The following is a 21889-nucleotide window of genomic DNA, read 5'->3' as shown; positions in this document are numbered from 1 at the left end:
AATACCATGGAAGAATTCCCCTTCAATGGACTTGAATTTTTTTTCAGTGTACAGACAAATCTCTTTGTAAAGCTTTAAGGACTCAAGGGACACACTCAGATTGCTCAGTATCTACATACCTGCAAATAAGAGTAAATGTAGTAGATCTCAAACTGGACAGAGATCCTGACTGGTTTGGTTCTCTAACTATCATAGATCTATTGAACCATGTAAAGAAAAGCTGAGGTTTCAAAGGAAAAAACTTCCTATCCATGCGTGCTACCACCACCCAACCATCATTTGTGACCAACTATCAATTTTGATGGTTTAGTCAAGGGCCTAGAACATATCTGCTTTAGGAATCTTCAGCTGCAGTCTACCCACCTTCCACCCTTTGGAGATCAATTTTCCCATGGGAACAGATTATGTCTGATAAATGGTTTCTGGAAGTTATAACATCAGGTTACTCTGTCCATTTTACCTCTATCCTTCCTCCAGGACCCATCTTGCATAGAAGGGCAGACGTAGGAAGTCATCGCCCTTCTATGCAAGGGGGTCATAGAACCAGTTCCAGTACAGCACCAGGGGAAGTGATTCTATTCCCAGTATTTTCTGGTCCTCCAAAAGAACAGGGAATAGAGACCGCTATTAGAGCTCAGATGCCTAAACACCTTTGTGAGATCACAGAAATTTAGGATGGTAACTCTTGCAGCTGTAATTCCTACATTATATTCTGGAAATTGGTTCATGACCCTCGCCCTTTGGGATGTGTATTTTCATGTTGCAATTTACTGGTCTTATAGGAGGTTTCTTAATTTTACTGTTAACAGGATCACTTTCAGTATCGATGCCTTTTGGCATCTCCTCTGCCCCCTAAGTGTGTTCTCAAAGGTCATGGCAGTGGTATCTGCTCACCTACACAAGCTATAATCATCTTCCCTTACCTCAACAACTGGCTGCTCAACAGCCGGTCGTAAGATGAAGTTCCTTCCGCAGTACAGACATCCATGTCCCTATTCTACAGGTTAAGTCTTCAATTTAGTATAACGGATAGATTTCATAGGGGGCTTCTCTGCAACCAAGGCTTACCTACCTGTGGACAAACTTCTAACAAACTTCATTTCCAAGGTTCAAATAAGCACCCAGATGTTGACAAATTGTCTTCAACTCCTAGAACATATAGCAGCTTGTACTTTCATAACACAACATACCAGGTTTCATCCTTGCTGCTTCCAGGGAGGGCTCAGAACAGTCTATCACAAACAAACAGACTGGACAAGCTGGTGTCTGATTCAGGCTGAGTACTGGACTCACTCAAGTAGTGGACAGACTTGTCTAAAGTCTGTGTTTTTCACACCCTGCCCCCGTTCCTTTCACCCAACCTCTTCCTACCATAGCTATAATGTGGGATGGGGAGCACACCTAGCCATGCACAATGTTCAGGGCAAACTAACTGCCCAAAAGCCTGTTCTGCGTACCAACCCCCTGAAACTAAGAGCAGTCAGGAACACATAAGCTGTAGCTCACGAAAGCTCATGCTCAAATAAATTGGTTAGTCTCTAAGGTGCCACAAGTACTCCTTTTCTTTTTGCGAATACAGACTAACACGGCTGTTCCTCTGAAACCTATATATATATATCTTTCTTCCATTAATCAGAGGAAAATTTGTCAAAGTCATGACAGAAAATATAGCCTGCATGTTCTACATAAATCATTTGGGGGCGAGGGGGCAGGCAAGATCCTCCTACATTTGTACTGAAGGAATACAACTATGGAACTGGTGTACAGCCAGTTACATCCTCATCTCAGTTTCTTACCTTCCAGGCGTACAAATCACCATAGCTAATGATGTAAGCAGATGCTTCTCCCAGGATTATATGTGGAAGCTGGACCCTTGAATTCTCAAACCTATTTTCCTGACCTGGGAGCTTCCAGAAATTAATCTCTTTGCCACCACCATCAATAGGAAATGAAGGAAATTCTACCTGAGAAGAGGGCTGGATTGCCAGTCCATGCCTTCCTCATTCCTTAAACAGTCTTCTTTATGCATATCCACTGACATCATTGGTCCTCAGAGTGTTGAACAAGATCAAACAAGATAAAGCCAGGGTCATTCTCGTTGTATCAACTTGGTCAAGACACGTATGATATCCTTACCTGATTCATCTACTTCTCGTCCACCATTAAGACTTCCACCCATTTCCTATCTCCTGTCTTAGGACCCTGGTCGGATTCTTCACCCCAACCTGAGAATTCTTCAGCTCAGAGGTTGGCTCCTCAATGATTCTCACGGACACAGACTTCGTATTCAGCAGACGTGTAACAGGTACAGTTAAACATCAGGAATATATCTATGCAAAACACCCTAAAAAATGGAAGCAATTCCACCACCAGTGTGTCAGGCAACAGTTTTTGCCTGTTGGGATTTCTCTCTCTTTGCTGCTCTTGATTGCATGTTGGAATTAAAAAAGTCAGGTCTTTCCATGAGTGCCGTCAAGGTTCATCTGGCCACTATCAACACTCTTCATTCACAAGTAGAAAGATCCTCAGTGTTTGCCCACTCCACGACAAGAAAGATTCGTCAAGGGAATGACAACCTTCTTTCTTCAAATTAAAGAGCCCACCCCAGTACAGAACTTCAACTTGGTTCTTAATTGCCTCCTTTTGAGCTATTGGCTATGTATTCCCTGCTTCCACCTATCTGTGACTTTCTGGATGGCCACCATTTCTGTCTGGAGAGTCGGAGAAAAGCGGGCTTTAATGGCAGATCCTCCCTTTACAGTATTCTTCATGGAAAAAATTTAATTGAAGCCACATCCTAAATGTCTACCTGAAGTATCTTCTGAATTTCATATTAACCAGGTTATTCATCATCCCCCAAGCCACACCCACACCTGGGAGGAAGCTGCTTGCCATACTGGATGTCAGAAGGACATTAGACTTTTGTGTGGATAGAACCAAATGCTTTAGAAAGTTTCCCAGATCTTTTCCACCCAAAGACTCTCAAGGTCGATCTCTAGTTGAAAATCTCTTATTATGAGGCTGCCAATGTTCAACCTCCTTCTAGAGTACTAGCCCATTCTACAAGGTCACAGTCTACTTCAATGACACTATTGAAAGATGTTCCAGTTGTTGAAATTTGCAGAGCTGCAACTTGGACCTCAATACATACTTTCTCTAAACTTGATATCTTGATTCATACTTTCAGATCAGATCCTATGGCTGGCAATTCAGTTCTCTCTTCTGTGTTAGATACAACTCTGAAGCTCCCTCCTCCTCCTGGGGATACTGCTCAGGAGTCACCCAAAGTGGAGCACCCACAGAAACACTTCTTGAAGGAGGAGAAATTAATAATCTTGTGTGGTAACTGGAGTTCTTTGAAACATTATGGGTCCCTATGGGTGCTCCACTACCAGTCCTCATTCCCCTGAGCTTTGGAGTTTCGGCCTATGGGACTTTGAAGTAGAGAAGGAAATGATGGTGGTTTGCTGGTGCACCGGTATATATATATATATATATTCTGTACTGGGCACAAGGATATCTGGAGTACAGACGTGGGCCAAAAAGGCATTGCTACTGAAAATCTCCGAACAAAGGTACATGGGGTGCATGCGCAATTGAAGTGGGGCACCCAGAGAGCCACATAACTCAAAGAACTCCAGTTACTGCACCAGGTTAGTAGCCTCTCCTTTCAAAAACTTATTATTTGTCTTGGGATCCGTTTATTTTTTTTATCAAACCACCATGAAAAACTCAAATAGTGCTCAACATATGGTATAATTTGCTTTTTGCCCTTTTGGTGAGATATTTACAAAACTTTGAAAACTGAACTCTGTGACAATATTAACTATAGTTAGGCTTGGCAGAATTCAATTTTTTTTTTTTTTACAATTTTGATGGATGTTTATTTTTAAGCTTTTTTCAAATTTTTATCAATTTAAATTTTCACAGTTGCACAAAATTATGGGCTTTAAGCATTTTTAATTTTTAAATCTTCAGTTGTGAGAAATGATGGGCGATCAGACAATTATTTAACAGCAGACACTGAGATTCAAAAAGGTAAAGCTTTATAACCATTAAAACACAAATTGTCAACTAAACATCACATCAAAATATACAAAGTAAACCTCCTTACATAAAACGCTAATAAGTTCTCAAGCAGCATTCTTCTTACTTTGCCTAAAATATGATTTATTGGTGGAAATATTTTTTCATCAGTTTGGTACGTACAGCAAATTTGACATTTACTGACAGAAAAATGGAATCCTTCCAGACCTAACTATAGAGCAGGTACCAATAAGGAGTCACCTTTGTCTGGCAAAATTTGTTCTTCATACATCTATGCTGGCCAGAGTTCCTTTACTCTCCAAAGGTTTAGTGATTGTTTTTATGATTTTACTAGAAGTAAGCAGTTACAGGAAGATAACGGCCAGAATAACCCTGCCAAAGGTCATTATGTTTGACTTTCTCTTATCTTCTTGTCCCTTTCCAGTTTCCTACCACTTTTCAAAAAATTATTAGTAGGGCAGTAGTGTTAATATCTTCAGATTCCTGTCATGGGGCTGGTCCATGTATGCTTAATTTCTTCAATTATGTCCTTACCATCTCTTTCTCAGTAGTTTTTTTTAATAAAAGGGATCTTTCACTTCCTAAATTATCCAAACTCTTCATTTCTTGTTGCAGACTGAATGACAGGAGCCATGGGGTAGGGGGTGATGCAAGTGAAAATGTTTTGTAGCAAAAGTTGATCTCTTCCATCAAAGATGACAAATAAATGAAAACTTGGTTCCTTGACTAGTCTGGACCAAGCTCTTTTCTGTCCTTTGGCATCTCTCTCCTATTTGAATGGCTGTTAAAATCTGTTTTTAAGGCAGTAGATTCATTAAGCGATAAGGCCCAAAACTTTTGCCATTAGATCCATGGTAGCTTTGTCCTGGACTTCAACAGTGGGTAAGAGCCATATAGAGAAGAGACACTGCAGCCGATGAAGTGAGCTGTAGGTCACGAAAGCTTATGCCCGAATAAATTGGTTAGTCTCTAAGGTGCCACAAGTTTCCACGGTAAACATCTGATGAAGTAAGCTGTAGCTCACGAAAGCTCATGCTCAAATAAATTGGTTAGTCTCTAAGGTGCCACAAGTACTCCTTTTCTTTTTACAAGTCCTCCTGTTCTTTTTACTGTTTTTAGGATCAAGTTTGCACATTGTAGCCTGCAGAAATTACTACAGTGAGGGTGGCAGCATAGCACCAGGGGTGGGAGGCATTTGCAGAGGCAGCAACACACAGCAAGGCACATGGGGGTGTGTGTGTGTGTGTAGGGGCACCAGCATATTGCCAAGCGTGGGGGGGGGGGGGAGGGAAGTTGCAAGGGCAGCAGCGAGTAGCCACGCATGTGTGTGTGTATGGGGGGGGGTGTTGCAGGATACCAGCATACAGCCAGCCACGTCATGGGAGGTTGTAGGGGCAACAGACTTTGGAGGCAGATGCAGAGAGGGTGTTGCAGGGGCAGCAGCTGGCAGCCAGACACGCGGGGGGGCAGCCAGACACGTGGCGGGGTGGGGGCAGCCAGACACGCGGCGGCGGGGGGAGATGGCGGGGGCAGCCAGACACGCGGGGTGTGGGGGGGGGCAGCCAGACACGCGGCGGGGTGGGGGGGGCAGCCAGACACGCGGGGGGGCGGGGGTGGGGGGGCAGCCAGACACGTGGCAGGGTGGGGGCAGCCAGACACGCGGCGGGGTGGGGGGGGGGCAGCCAGACACGCGGCGGCGGGGGGAGATGGCGGGGGCAGCCAGACACGCGGCGGGGGGGGGAGGTGGTGGGGGCAGCCAGACACGCGGGGGGGCGGGGGTGGGGGGGCAGCCAGACACGCGGCGGCGGGGGGAGATGGCGGGGGCAGCCAGACACGCGGGGGGGCGGGGGGGCAGCCAGACACGCGGCGGCGGGGGGAGATGGCGGGGGCAGCCAGACACGCGGGGGGGCGGGGGCGGGGGGGCAGCCAGACACGCGGCGGGGGGGGAGGTGGTGGGGGCAGCCAGACACACAGGGAGGGGGAGGGGCAGCAGCGCGCAGCCAGACACACGAGGGTTGCAGGGGCACGCGCTGGGGCGGACGGTATACGGGCGGGGGGGGGCACCTGCGGTGGCTGGCGCTTGATCCCAGCCAATCAGAGTGCGGGAGCAGGTGTCCCCCCAAGCAGAGGCTCCGCTGCCGCTGCTACGCCCCACAGCCCCGTGCGCGCGCCAGGCGGCCAGGCCAGCCGCCGCGCTGTCTCGAAAGGACGGGTTCGTCACGTGACGTGAGCGAAGCCGTTGCGGCTGGCGCCATGCCTCACCTGTCACGTGCTTCCGGGCCCGGCCAATCATTGCCGAGCGGCGAGGCCCCTCCCAAGGGGGAGGCGGGGCCAGTGCGGGCGCAGCCTGCGAGCGCGGCGCGCGCGAGCGAGCCCAGAGCAGACAAAGCGGGACCGGCGGCGGTGGCAGCAGGGCCTGGCCCGCTCGGCGAGGAGCAGGCGGAGGCCGCGGGGAGGGGCAGCGGGGGACTCCGGCACGTGCTGCCGGGGGCGGCGAGCGGGAGCGGGAGCGGGGCTCCTACGCGGCGGCGGGGCGCAGGGGGGGCCTGCCGGGGCGTTGGCCCCAAGCGGCGGCGAGGCGCGGGCTCGGGGTCCGCAGCGGCGTTGGCGTGGGCGGACCCTCCCCGCATGGCGGCTCCGCCCGGGGCAGGTGGCGCCCCCTGCGACGGGCCGTGACGGGCGGCGGGGGAGGGGCGGGCGCGGAGGCCTCGAGGTTCCCGCCGAGGTGCGTTGATCGGGGAGTGGGGCCTCGCCGCGGCGGCCGGCGCAGGGAAGCCCCGCAGCTCGGCCCTGGCTGGGAGGCCGTGCCAGCGGGTTGGGGGCCCGGAAGAGCCCGCTGGGCGCTGCGCCCGCCTGAGGTGGGGATCTGGGGCAGGGGCTGTCGGGCAGCCCGGGCCAGCCATGGCTTTTACCAATTATAGCAGCCTGAACCGGGCCCAGCTGACCTTCGAGTACCTGCATACCAACTCGTGAGTATCCTGGCGAGTGCAGAGCCCTTCCTACCATTGACCAGCTTGGGCCTGGAGGTTTCTTTTCGCCTCTCGGTTGCCCTGTGGCGGCCCACCCACAGCCACTCGCGGCCAGTCTTGAACTTTGGACACTCATTTTACAAAGAACCGATGCCAAATTGCCTTGCTAATCCAGAAAGGGTCCCCAGAGTCTTCCTGTCTCCAGGCTACTCTACAGTGTTTGAACACAGGCTTCAGCTACATAAGCATGATTTGTATCTTCAGTATAATTCAAGTCAGCTGGAGCCATTTATATCAAAACCAGATGGAACTCGACGATGGATCTTAAGGAATGAAATATTTATGCTGCTGCCGGTTACTCTTCTTGATCAAAGAATCTTAACAGCAACAGAAAGGCAGAATCCTTTAAAGGTGTCTTCAGGAAAGGAAACCAAACAGTTGAAGGCAGTTTGCAAGAAGGATGTTCTTTGTGTTTGGTTTTCTCCCAAAAATAACTTGTCTGCTGAGGAAACTGATATTTGTCTTTTCCCTGAAGGATCTGTAGATCACAGGGTAAGGAAGACGTGCAATAATTTTTGCACATGCATTGTGCCTTTCACTCAAGGATCACAAAGCACTTACCAATATTAAGTATTACAACACCTCTAAGAGGTAGGTAGGTATTATACCCATTGTAAAGATGAGCAGACCGAGAGATGACATGACATGTCTGAGATCATACGTCAGTAGCAAAACTGGGAATAGAATCCAAGAGCCTTAACACCTAGGCCCCTGCTTTAAATACAATATGCATACTCTCACTGGAGCATTTATTAACAAAGGGACTCTTTTTGTGTATCTGCTCATGTGTGCATTGTTTTAGAAAAATATAAGCACTTTACCTAAATATCTGATATTGTAGGATAGCTGTTGGAAAGTGTAATACGTGGAGAGAGATTGGAAAAAAGTGGACTTCCTAGAGTTTATAGAATGTGCTTTTGTGTAGAGTAATTTGAGTATGAGAAGTCATTCTCTTGTTGCCTCTTTCTTGATAATGGCAGTTTTTCCTTTAGAACGTTTTGTTTGGTTAACACTTGCATGTTTTATTCAGTTGTATTTTTGAATATGCTAAGTTTCCTTTCTGCCCCCAATTGGCTTTCAGAGATTGTTGTGTTTTGGTACAGTGTATTGGAAGTCCACAAAAAGGAAAATGTTCTGATAGAGCTGATTCAGCTATTTTGAGTTTGGCTATTTTCATCTAAGTGTCAGAACAGTGGTTCTCAACCTGTTTACCATTGTGTGCTGCAACCAAATACTACCTCAGTGGCCCTGAGGATGTCACATGGGTCGCAGCTCTGTGCTGATTGGGCCACAAGTGGCCCGCGGGCTGCATGTTGAGAACCACTGGTCTAGAACTGGTTCTCAAAGCCGGTCTGCCACTTGTTCAGGGAAAGCTGTTGGCGGGCTGGACCGGTTTGTTTACTTGCCGCATCTGCAGGTTCGGCTAATCGCGGCTCCCACTGGCACGGGCCACGGGATGGGGGCCAAGGGACGTGCTGGCCGCCGTTCCTGCAGCCCCCATTGGCCTGGAGCAGCAAACAGCAGCAAGTGGGAGCTGCGATCAGCCGAACCTACTAATGTGGCAGGTAAACAAACCAGTCCGGCCCACCAGGGGCTTTCCCTGAACAAGCAGTGGACCGGCTTTGAGAACCACTTGTCTAGAACATACGCAGTGTTGCTCCTGGAGTCAAAGTGACATTGGTATTTTAGGAAAATCAGATTTGGTATATTGACACCTGTCAGAAATCTGCAGATTGCAAGTAATCAGCTGTGTAATGCTGTCTAGGAGGGAGGGAATTCCATAAAGCACGAGGTTTTGTTATCCTTACAGTAATATGTTTGGGCATAACAATACAAACTAGTGATGGATTCTCTGCATTTTGGTCAGTTGGCCATTGGAGGAACCATACCTCTTTGTCTTTATGGCTGCTTTGTAGAAGGGGGAACAAGTAGAAGAATTGGCTATGTCTGCTTGTGTTAATAGGAGAAATATAGTGCAAACGTAGGTTTTGATGGTTTGTCTCATCTGTTACTCCCATTTTGCCTCAGTATTTGAAAAAAGGTGAGGGAGCCTCAATGGTATGCTATGGCATCATCTGGCTCCTTTAGACGTCTACGGATAGAGCCAGAGCACAGAACCTTGACTGACTTTTACCTTAAGTTTAGTTCTAAATTAAATTGTGAAGTTTTTTATTAATAGTACTAGATATAGAAGAGAGATGGATTACTTGGCAAAGTTTTGAGTCTCTATAATGATTGCTCTTGGCAAACGGTAATTATTTCCAACCCATGGATTGAAAAAAATAGCAGTTATACCTCTTGGGCACAGGAGAAGATAGTGCCACTATGTCATTTGAGGGACAATGGTGCTGTGGTTCCAGTCATTGCTTTGCCCTATAACTGGTACAGTTACTTTAAATGTTGTGTTAGGTCTTCTGGTTGGTGTATGAAGACCGGGAGTTGAGACTCCTGAGTTCAGTTCCTGGTGCTGTCATTGACTGACCAAGTGACCATGATGTCAAGTCGCTCTACCTCTATGGCTCAAGTCTTAAATATCCTACTCCATGGCAAACTGGATCTAAATTGTGCTTTGAGGTCCCAAGATTCTGCAGTGCTCCAGTATGGCAGATTGGAAAGTCTGCAGCATCTGCATTTCAGCTACAAAATGTAGATTTCTAATAAATGAGATTAACTAGTACAGTCATTATAGTGATGCATGTTTATTTTTATATTAAAGTAATTTTATGTTGTCATCACAGTTTCAGTTCTTCATGGATTTTGCATCGCATAATTGCACGATAGAAGTTGTTTGGAGGGAAGATGGAGGTTTTGGAAAATAGGTGAGGCACAACTAGGGCTTTTGACATCCAACAAGTGATGAGAAGCATTTTGAGATTGTGGAATAAGTACCTTAGTTGGTTGTTTCTCTTCAAATGATCAATAGTAAAATTAAGAAGTGACATTTTAAATTTTAATCTGTTTCAGAATTAACTCTGAGATGAGTGAAGTATTCATCTTTCAGAACCATAGTCTCAGGCAATTGCAGATTAAGGAAGACACTGTCATGTTTTCATGGCTGTTTTCACAGTCATGAGAGCTAGAAACTTTTTAAATGACAGATTACGTTTTGAAGCACAATCTCTGGCTGCGGAACTGAAAAATACATAGTTCCTGATTATAGCTGTTTACTTCTTAGGTTTTGTCTACTGGGAAAGTGAGTTGTGGTTTTAAAAAAAACCTCAACCCGGCATGAACTAGTATGTTTTAGTTAGCACGTTGCTAAACACTATTTACCAGTTCAGGTAGATTCATGTTTTTTAAAAGGGTTAGCTGGTCGCCATTAGTCATGACACTAAAGATCAACCTTAGGGGTCATGGCTAACGAACGAACTTGTTTTTAGACATTATCTGGTGTGTTTGACAGCTTGCTAATTAAAGCATTTAAATATAACTCATTTTCCTAGTATAGACAACCTAAGAGTTGTATTAAGGCATGTAAAAGACCTTTGTGATCCTTTCATGAAAAGCTCAATGTAAGGTTAAAGTATGGTTATTATTAACACTTAATTATGGATCCCTAATACAACAGATGCTTTAAAATTAGCTGGTCTTTTTTCCTTTTTGAGAAAAAGTTAAACTATTAAAAGCTATTGAGTAACCTGGTACAAAATTATATTTTAAAATGCTTGAAAACTTTTTAAAAAGAGATGAACACAAAAATGCACATGGATCTGGCTAACTTGTCTCTCTGTATGCTTGAATGTGTTTGCTTCAACCAACTATGCATTACAATTTGTTAAAATTTGTACCACTAAATTTATCTTTGGAAATAAATCTTCTAATGACAGCATGCGGTCAAGAGTTAATATTTGTGGCCAAGTTAAAACGAAAGCTGGCCCTTTAACTAGAACTGACCTGTTAGACACAGTTAGAATGACAGATGTATATTTAAGTGGAACAGAAGTTTTATTTTTTTTCTCCGATAGCTGCTCAGTAGATTTGAGAAATTAAAAAAAAAAAAGCAGCTTCTTTACGTGTTAAAAATATTTTCTGCCTAGAAGTGAAGGATACAATAAGCCAATGGATGAAGGTTTTGTTACAGTAATAACAAGAGAAGACAGCTCTGTTTGCTAACAGGATGCCAAACTTCCAAAGTAGAATTTGGTGCATTGCTGGGACCTCCTTTGCTACAGAGAAGATGACTTATCATGATTCTGTGGTATTAATTAGGTGCCCATTGCTTTTACATACCTGTAGGATCAGGAATCAGATTGGTTGTTGGGTAGGATAGGCTACCCTTCCAAGCTCCACTCACAAAATAAGTCCTGTTCACTTCAGATGTTGCTCTCAATAGACTGTGCAGATGTTTAGAATATAATCACACCTGCTTTCCGGGTTGCTTGAATTTGGCTTCCGTTCAGTGTGGTCTGAATACATCACACCCATGGCATTGTTGTGTTCCTTAGGGCTTGGCTCCCTCTTGGTGGTGCTCATTTTTGAGTGGGAGGTTGTAGTAATAGTACTTTCCCAAGCCCACCTATTCGTGCTGTCAAAATGAACTATGCCTCAGAGTAGATTTTGTAGATCTTCACAATATATTTCCTCTTCTTACGTGATTTGACTGAGCAGTGAAATAGCAAATAATGAAGACACTTAAAGTAGAGACATCTGAGTAAATATATACACTGAAATGAAAGGGAGAGTTTACACCTTTCAGAGCTATTGTTTCAGACTCTTATTGCAAACTTGGGCAGATATTACTGCATTAGTTAGATTTGATTCATGTTTTTTGACATGTTTACAACCGAAACAGCTCATGGGCTTTTTTCTGTACAACAAGAAAGCATCTTGTGAGAGAACCATTACACTGTCAGGCCTTGCATAGGATAGATGGAAGTTAAGTACTTATTTGTCAGGTAGTTTTGACATGGAGGAAGTAGGTGTGTTGTTGCTATGAATGAAGATACTTATTAACAATGCAGATCAGCTTCTTGGCTTGGTTTTTGAGTTAACATTCGACTCTGATCTTTAAGATCATTTTGAGAAGATGCCATTTCTGAGAGTAAACTTTTTTATACATACTCCAAAGAAACATACATGTTAATATGCCCTACCTAGGGATAAATATTTTTGGATTTCATTTCACCTCAGTTTTAGCGAGGTTTCGTCTCTTTGCCTCAGTTGATATGAGGGGACTATATTGTTGATAGGCATTCAGATACCACTGTGATGAGTGCAGTGGGAAAAAGTTATTTAGAAAAGGGTTAATCATTTTGTCGCTCCTTAGATTATGGTGTGATGGATCTGTTTTTTCAGCCCTTTCATTCCTGTGATCGTTTTGTTTCTAAATCCATATTTATCTTTTTTAATAACACAGCAAAGCATATTCTTAAATATTTGATTCACTAAGTTTTAGTTTGAAGTGTTTTGGGATGTAGTGTCAAAGGTACAGAAGTATAACGTGTATTAATTCTGACTCATCCATTTTGCTTGCGACTATCCACTCTGTGGAACATTCTCCAGATATATTTTCAGTGGGACTGTGTTTGTGGGTTTTTGTAATTGTCTTTAAACTGATTGGAGTACTAGAAATCTGTGCATGAGGGAATTTCCACACTTTCTGTGGATTTAGCGATTGTGGTACTGGTATTCCTGTGTTCTGTGCAAATTTTAAGCTTTCATTCTAAAAGAAAATAAAGTTTCTAGCTCTTCTGGTTATGAAGAGAACCTTCGAAATGTAAACTGATACAGGGCTCTCTCATCCTTAGCCTGCAGGTGAACTGAAACAGTGTCTGAAAGATGTGAAGGGCTGCATTCGTATAAATGTAGTGATTCCTGAAAGCTAATGTCAACTTCTTCATTGCTGATCACTTTACCAGAAACATCCCATCCTTCTGAACCTATGGGTGCAGCCTGAATACTACTACTTTTATTTTAATCAGAGTTCAGATGATAGGTCCGTTCTAATGATTTTTGTAGTGGATATGAAAGTTTAATCATAGTTATATATCTGACAGGCTCATTTGGACAAAGTACCTTTATAATTAGGTGTTAGTATTAGGGCTGTCGTTTTAATCGCAGTTGACTCATGTGATTAACTGAAAAAAATCGTGATTAAAAAATTAATTGCGATTAAGTGCACTGTTGAACAATAGAATACCAATTGAAATGTATTAAATATTTTGGGATGTTTTTCTACTTTTTCAAATATGTTGATTTCAATTACAACACGTACTCACTTTGTATTTTTTTTATTACAAATATTTGCACTGTAAAAATAAACAAATAGTATTTTTTAATTCACCTCATACAAGTACTGTAGTGCAATATGTTTATCGTAAAAGTGCAACTTACAAATGTCACTTTTTTTGTTACATAGCTGCACTCAAAAACAAAACAACAACGCAAAACTCTAGAGCCTGTAAGTCCACTCAGTTCTACTTCTTGTTCAGTCAATCACTAAGACACACAATGCTGCCCACTTATTATTTACAGTGTCACCAGAAAGTGAGAACAGGCATTTGCATGGGACTTTTGTAGCTGGCAGTGCAAGGTATCTGTATCCCAGATATGCTAAACATTCATATGCCCCTTCATGCTTTGGCCACTATTCCAGAGGACATGCTTCCATGCTGATGACACTCCTTGAAAAAAAATGTTAATTAAACTTGTGACTGAACTTGTTGGTGGAGAATTGTATGTCTCTGGCTCTATTTTACCCACATTCTGCCATATGTTTCATATTTTAGTAGTCTCGGATGATGAGTCAGCACATGTTCAATTTAAGACTGCTTTCGCTCCAGATTTGACAAAATGCAAAGAAGGTACCAATGTGAGATTTCTAAAGATAGCTACCGCTCTTGATCCAAGGTTTAAGAATCTGAGGTGCCTTCCAAACTCTGAGAGGGATGAAGTGTGGAGCATGCTTTCAGAAGTTTAAAAGAGCAACACTCCGATATGCAGAAACTACAGAACCCGAACCACCAAAAAAGAAAATCAACCTTCTGTTGGTGGCATCTGACTCAGATGATGAAAATGAACTTGTGTTGCTCCACACTGCTTTGGATTGTTATCGAGGAGAACCTGTTGTCCGCATGGACGCATGTCCTCTGGAATGGTGGTTGAAGCATGAAGGGATATATGAATCTTTAGAGCACTTGTCATGTAAATATCTTGCGAAGCTGGCTACTAAGAGTGCCATGTGAACATCTGTTCTCACTTTCAGGTGACGTGAACAAGAAGCGGGCAGCATTATCTCTTGCAAATGTAAACAAACTTTTCTGAGCGTTTGGCTGAACAAGGAAATAGGACTGAGTGGACTTGTAGGCTCTGAAGTTTTACATTGTTTTGAGTGCAGTTATTTTTGTACATAATTCTACATTTGTAAATTCGACTTTCATGATAGAGATTGCACTACAGTACTTGTATGAGGTGAATTTAAAAATACTATTTCTTTTTTACAGTGCAAATATTTGTAATAAAAAATAAATATAAAGTGAGCACTGTACACTTTGTATTCTGTTATAACTGAAATCAAGATATTTGAAAATGTAGAAAGCATCCAAAATATTTAAAAAAATTAATCACAATTAATCACACTGTTAAACAATAATCGAATATAATTTAATCACTTGACAGCCCTACTTAATGTTCTTGTAAAGTTCAGAGTCAATAAACATGCATTTTTAGCTCTAGATGTGGCCCAATCTATACTGGTCATTTAATTTAACCTGGGAAGGAACACCATTCATCCAGTTTCTGCATTTCCCATAGTTTAGCTGAAGTTATCACAGGGTCATAGCTAGTCTGCATTTGAAAACCGATTAGCTTTTGAAGATGCAACACCATGTTGGATGTACAGCAGAAATTTTACATCTATTGGTCTTTGACAAAAAAAGAAACGAAGGTTTTAAAGAAAACGGAACAAGAGCCAGTAAAAGGTTTTGCTGGAAAAGAGTACCGCAGAGCAACCACGTGGAATGTTACAATTTTGGATTGGTCACCTATTATGAATTATGACAATTAAGAACTTTGGACTCAAATATTCTTCAGGATTATAGTGAACTGGGATTCAGTCAGAGAAATTTTGACATTGAATTCCTAAGATCATACGATTAAACATACCATGCTGGCTCATGAGCATCTTTTTCTGGATTAGCAACAGCTGCAGCTACTGATTTCTCTGGCAAATATCACCTGATTTGTGCAACAGTAGTAAGCATATGAATGCATACCAAGTTCATATTTATCAGAAATTTAAATCTTGGAATTTGAAGAGATGCTTTTAAGGAAAAGAAACCTCCAATCCTGTGCAGTGTAGTCATTGCCAGGGCATCTTTTATTAGTTAAAATGATTTAATTAGTTAATTTAAAAGAACCAGTCAGTATAGTAAGTAATCAAGGATTCACATGTATTGATTACTTCTTGCTAGAAGAGTGCCAGTCAGTGATTCACTGTTTTGACACCTCGTAATAAGGGGAACTGGAATATAATTTTCCCCTTAGCTAATACTCTTAATGCCACTACACAAAGATCACAGTTTGAATCAAGAAAATCTAAACTTGATATTATTTAATCAGTAGCTGTTTTATTTGTCCCCTGTTTTTGACAGTACTAGATGACCTCCTGAGGTCTCTTCCAACCCTAATCTTCTATGATTCTATGAATAGTGCACCACTAATTTCTAGTTGTGCTACATTGATTGGCGAGGAAGTATGTTACAAATTAGTTAGAAACTTGATAAAAATTAGTTTGACATACATATTAAATTGAGAGATATAGTCTCCTTCAATATTGCAGTAACCTTCCTGACTCTCAGTGTTTGACATTTCAGAACCACTCATGAGTTCTTGTTTGGTGCCCTTGCTGAGCTTGTAGATAATGCCAGGTATGTATTTGAGATTGTGTTTGTATTGGGAGCTAATTAAGTTGCTGTGGTTTATCTAGCCTACATATTTAGGGTAAGCAGCTGAGTGACCTTCACTACCAGTAGATCTTAAGAAGAAAGATGTAATGCAGAAGCTTATAGCTGAATGGTGATGGTGCACCTGTGTCCTACATAAGATACAGGCCCTGCCCAAGAGGAGGACAGGGTCCCATCTTGAAAAACTGATAGTGTAAACAGCTAGAAAACACGAAGTGTGTTGGGAGACCAAGAAGGATCAATTTTACATCCTTTTTTTCCTTAGCCTTTTGATGTGGTTTTGCATTCTTGTGCTTTGTAAAAGTGAATTTTATGGCAGTTTGAAGAATAGGAAGGGCATCTGGTGCATTGGGATAGGGAGGGGGGTTCCAGACATGAAGGGGAGCACAGACTCTGAAGAACTCTTGCTTGAGTAGAAGGTAAGTGATGTCTTTCAAAAGCTGAAAGAATCTTGAAGTTGCAGGCTTATTCCATTATGATATACAAAGATATTTTTTTTCTTCATGTACTTGTTTCTCTCATGAAATGAGTGTCTGTTACAGAATAGGTATTTGCATTGTAACCAGGTTTAATTAGTATGCAGCATCAGTGTCTTGTGGTGGAGTTTGGATCTGAACAAGGGAAGGCCAAAAATGCAATGGTACACCAAAGTCTCTTCGATTTCTTTTAGGGGTGCTGATGCTTAGCCTTAGAGAGACATGGTGTGTGAGGTAATATCTTTTATTGGATCAATTTTTGTTGAGAGACAAGCTTTCGAGCTTACACACAGCTCTTGAAGAAAAGCTTTGTGTAAGCTCGTCTCTCACCAACAGAATTTGGTCCAATAAAAGATACTACCTAACTTGCTTTTTCTCTCTAATGTCTTGGGACTGATGCGGCTACAACAACACTGCATACTTAGAGAATTACACAGTTTTTGATCCATAATGATCGCTCCTGTTGAAATTCCCACTCATACATGCAGAATCCTCTCGGGCTCCTAGAGTGTTTCACCTTCATTCGCTCTTTGGACGCTGATTGTGTTTTTGTTACTTTGTAGAGATGCTGATGCCACGAGAATAGATATTTATATAGGTAAGTCAGACTTGTCTTTCCTTCGATGCCAGCAATGTCAGGAGGACTGCAAAATACACCCATCAAATTACGGATTTACAAGTAGATAAAATGGTACTGGATGCACTCCCTAAGGTCAAGTGTCCCATTAGTAATGCCCTCAAATCTATTACATTTCTAATATAAAAAAATCATTCAGAAGGAGAGCTGTAGGAGGGTGGTGAGGGGAGCCTTTCAATTCAAGACCCATCTAAAGACAATGCATCTACTAGAATCCTGTACCAGAGTAAGGGAATCTTATAGAATTTAAGGCCAGAAGGGACCAATAGATCATCCAGTCTGACCTCATGTAGCACTGGGTACCAAGACCACCCAGCACCCGCCCACTAACCCAACAACTGAAATGAGACCAAAGTATTACAACCCACAGGAGACCAGAGTATTATGTGATATAGGCAGAGAATAGGAGGGACCAAGATGTACCAGTGCCAGAGCCCTCTGCACTGGCAGGGAAATGATTCCTTGAGATAAACCCAGATAATCCTGGCAAGTGACCTGCACCCACATGCTGCAGAGGAAAGTGAATAACCTCCAAGCTCACTGCCAGCTCTGACGTAGGGTAGAATTCCCTCCTGACCCCACATATGGTGATCAGTTAGACCCTGAGCATGTGGGCAAGAACCAGCCAGTCAAGCACCTGAGAGAATGCGCAGTGTCACCTTTGAGCCCAGGGCCTCTCCCAAGGTCTCATTTCCAGCTCATTTCAAGGTCTCATCTCTTAATGTTGTTTGCCCCCACAATTTCTGTTTGGAGACTGTTCCAGAACCTCATCCCTCTGATGGTTAGATACCTACTTCTAATTTCCAGCCTGGATTTGTTCATGGCCAGTTTATATCCATTTGTTCTTCTGCCTACGTTGTCATTTAGCTTAAGTAGCTATTCACCCTTCCTGGTATTTATCCCCCTAATGTATTTACAGAGAGCAGAAAACCCCCTGCAGCCTTCTGTTAGCTTTACTAAACAATCCAAGCTCTGGGCCCTTCATTCCCCTGATCATCCTAGTAGCTCTTCTTTGCACCTGTTTCAGTTTCTCATTTTGGAACATAGGTGACCACAATTATACACAGCTTGATTATTTACTTCTCAGAAATTTAAGATGTAAGCTTCCTCTACTTGCCTTGATTTAGCATGTGAGCTTAGACTACCTTTCTTTCCTGATGAAAGAGAGTAATAATTTTTCTGTAATAAAAACACCCACAATGTCATCTGCTCCTGTTTTTCTCTACTAAGAGATGTTATTGATGGTGACTAACCATTTTGTAGTTGTACCACACAAAAGTCAGCTTGAAGTTTGAGTCCTGCTTGCTGTACTACAGTCATGAAAACTGTTTGGACGCTTTCAAATAATTTTTAATTCCCCTTCCTATTTGAGTGTAATGGTTCTGTTAATTCTTCTCTTGTTGTAGAAAGACGAGAGGACCTGAGAGGTGGCTTCATGCTATGTTTTTTGGATGATGGAGCAGGAATGGATTCAAGTAAGTGACAGGAAGTTGTATTTGCAGTGTCAGGCTGAGGAAAAATAACTTTAAGTATTACAAGTATTCTGCCAGTGTCACATCCCTATGGTTTTGGTGGGCGCAATGAGTGATGCATGTGGTATAAAAACTTAGGTCAGACAATTAAATCAGCAGTGGCACAAGACAGAAATTGAAACTGATTGTCACACGGAGTCTATACAAATCCATGTCACATCTGCAAGGGAGACTAAGAGCCACCTTTGCCTCTGCCATGGAATCAGCGAAACGGTGATGAGAATAATTAAACCAGACTTCCTTCAGTCTGTCTTGGACCCAAATATGTCCTGCTGAGGAGTTCTCTGCCTGCTTTGCAGAAAAGTCTGGCTAAACTCAGGAAGCTTTTCCAGGACCAAGCAGATGGATTCTGAAGACCCTCTTTCACAAGTTTGACTCAGGCACATCACTACTGCACCTCTAAGAACTATGGGAAGTCCATGCCACCAGATAAATGAATCCTTTACTCTCATGATTAGTGACACCCACCTAGATCATCTGCTGATCCGAAGCATATGAATACCTTATCCCAGAATGGTATTGGCTGCCATAAAATTTGCAATAGTTTAACATGGGTTGCAGAAGATCTTACCAATCAAAGCCCTGTCTGTCTTCCCTTCTTTGAGTAAGGTTATTAAGAAAGTGGGGCAAAAAAGATTCCAGGAGCATCTGATATATCAATAACTTAAAAGTTTCTCAGTCATTTATTTGATTAATTGAGGTTTGTACTAACTACATAAGGGCATCTATCCCAGGTTCTGGGTACTCTTGGCAAACTATACAGTTAATAGCAGACTCAGCAGTTGATTTAGTGAGAACACAGTTACAGCAGCAACCTATCAGCATAACTACCTCTGAAGTGCCAGCCTCAGCCTTTCCCTCAACTTCCTGTGGGCCAGGGAGACAATTTGGGTCTTACAGTGTGTCCTGAAGGTTAACACATGTTCGTCTTTTGGTCTTGGACAGAAGGCAGACATCCATCTTAATATTTTAAGACTTACCAGCAACTTTTGACACTGCCTCTCTGTATTACAGCCTTGTCGGGGTGACCTGGCAGGATGGGTGGAGTCACACTGAATTGGCTAAGTGTCATTTCTTGTGGACCTATCCGACAGGGTTATGGTGGTTGGTTTCTAGTCTTCCCTGAGCGCTCTCATCTGTGGAATCTTGCAGTATTCAGACCTGTGTCTATCTTTCAGCATGTATATTGAATTACTAGAAGATATTAGAGGATGATATGGGCTTCAGTAGTAACAGTTCATGACAACGCTGTGCATCAGAAATGAATTATGTCCTTTGCCAATTGACTTGGTGCTTGAGTGAAAGTGTTGGTTCATCCTTGGTCTGGGAAGGATAAATGCGATGCTTGTAGGAAGGGGGAGGGGAGGTGCTTTGAAGAATTGGATGGAACCAGGTCTTTGCTCTTTCAGATCATCTGCCATTTAAGTTGATATGCAGCTCTTACTGACTCCTCAGCAGGCCAGAAGAGTGATTCTTTGTGATGCAGACCTAATCACAGTGATCTGTGTCTTCATTGCCTCCAGGCTGGATGACCACAATGGGTTCTGCCAGTAATGAAGGCCACATAGGAGCCATGTGGAAGCTCTACCTCGTTCATTATGCAGCACCAAACTTGAACAGAACTGCTGAAAAGAGCATGTTGCTGTGCATGCGGCACTGGATCCCCATCCAATTCCAGATCTTCCTGAAGGTCTCGGCTCTTATATGTGATGGTTTAGGATCTAGCAATCTCAGAGATGATCTCTCTCTGATACCCACTCAGGGCAGATGTTGCAGCCAACTGACTTCAGGATGAAACTTGCAAGGGCCTGTAGAAGGTCATCTACCAGACTTTCCTACCACCAGAAATCAGGCTGAGCCTTGTGTTCAGTGTAAAATACTTCTCTGTACAAGCCTCCCCTCCAAAAATATGGTCTTAGAATGGCTTGGCAATGTTTGCCCTGTAGGCAGACCAGAACAATCTCACTTAAACATGGAACTCAACAAAGGAAGGATGAAACATATGATGTGTTGGAACAAATGTTTGCTTTCCCTGGCTGTTCATGTGGCTCTTTGCTACAAAAGAGATGAGCATGTTAGAAATACCTTCATAACTCTCCATACTTATGGCATTGCAGCCCAGATATACTCATAGTATCTTCTAGTAGCTTCATGTACACATTGAACAGAACAGAACCCTATGGTACTCTTGTTCTCAGCTTGAGCTCTGGCTTCAAGTGCCATTGTGGGAAGGCATTGGTCTTGGAAAACCGTTCTTGAATCCAGTGAGCTTGCAACATCGTAATACCTGGCAGATGTTTGGTGAACACTTGGCTAAGGCAGTGGCAGATGCATCAAAAAAAGGGCCAAGAAATCTTGCCTCCCTTTAAACAGACAAGAGAATACAGGACATTCCAAAAGAACAGTCTGTTCCTCTAGAGCCTGTTCTTTTCCAGGTACCATAGACAGTGTGGCAGTTCTCAAGAAAGATTAAATAAACCTGATAGGTGAGGTAGAGGTTAGGGGAGACTTCAAACCAGCTCCCTCCTCCAGAAGATGTCAAACACCTAGTTTTGACGCTCAGTGTCTGAGGCCCAAAGCCAGTTTGAGGAGAGACTTCTCTTTGTGGATCGGTGGGTGCAAATGTCTTTGACAGAGCAACCTCAGAGAATGAACCAATTACTCTCTAGAACTGGCACTCTCTATCTTAGAGCCGTGTTTAGTCTTTCCTTATGGCTAGGAACATCCAAGAGAGTCAAGATATGCACAGGTTTGTTACCTATCTTTTTAAAATTGAGCTATAGAAGGAGTTTCCAAAAAGAGGCTCTACTCAATTTTATTCTTAATCACTGGATGTTTAGTGGCATCTGGATGGTGGTGGACCTCAAAGACATGAAGCAATACCTGCAGAGACAAAGGGCTAGTCTACACTGAAAACTTTTATCGACATTACTGTGTCTCTCAAGGATGTGAAAAATCTACACCCCTGAGACATAGCTATGCTGATTTAATCCTTGGTGTGGACAATGCTAGTCCAATGGAAGAATTCTTCCATCTGTCTAATTACTGCCTCTCAAGGAGGTGGAGTCACTACAGTGACGGGAGAACCCCTCTCATTGCTGTCGTGTCTACAGTGAAGTGCTACAGTGGTGCAGTTGCGGTGCTGCTGCTATGCCACTGTAGTGTTTTAAGTAGACATTCCATATGTAAACCCAGAACCCACTCTCCTTGCAATCTCTGAAGAAGGCATATTTACATATTCCAATCAGGGCCTCCGACAGAAAAT

General features: G+C 43.1%; 1 protein-coding gene across 3 annotated transcripts in view; it reads left to right on the top strand.

Moving 5' to 3' along the window:
- The first annotated feature begins 6789 nt into the window (after window positions 1-6789).
- The window catches only part of MORC2 (MORC family CW-type zinc finger 2), a 116124-nt gene continuing 101024 nt past the window's right edge, over window positions 6790-21889 (top strand). For all 3 annotated transcript variants that reach the window (XM_048821068.2, XM_048821067.2, XM_048821069.2), the window contains exons 1-4: window positions 6790-7016; window positions 15890-15943; window positions 17019-17053; window positions 18499-18567. In XM_048821068.2, coding sequence (XP_048677025.2) covers window positions 6949-7016; window positions 15890-15943; window positions 17019-17053; window positions 18499-18567 — 226 coding nt within the window. In that variant the 5' untranslated portion in view covers window positions 6790-6948. The remainder of the gene's footprint in view (window positions 7017-15889; window positions 15944-17018; window positions 17054-18498; window positions 18568-21889) is intronic.

Source organism: Caretta caretta, chromosome 15 (genome assembly GCF_965140235.1).
Source record: "Caretta caretta isolate rCarCar2 chromosome 15, rCarCar1.hap1, whole genome shotgun sequence".
Lineage (NCBI taxonomy): Eukaryota > Metazoa > Chordata > Testudines > Cheloniidae > Caretta > Caretta caretta.
This window is presented reverse-complemented; position numbering and strand designations above follow the sequence as displayed.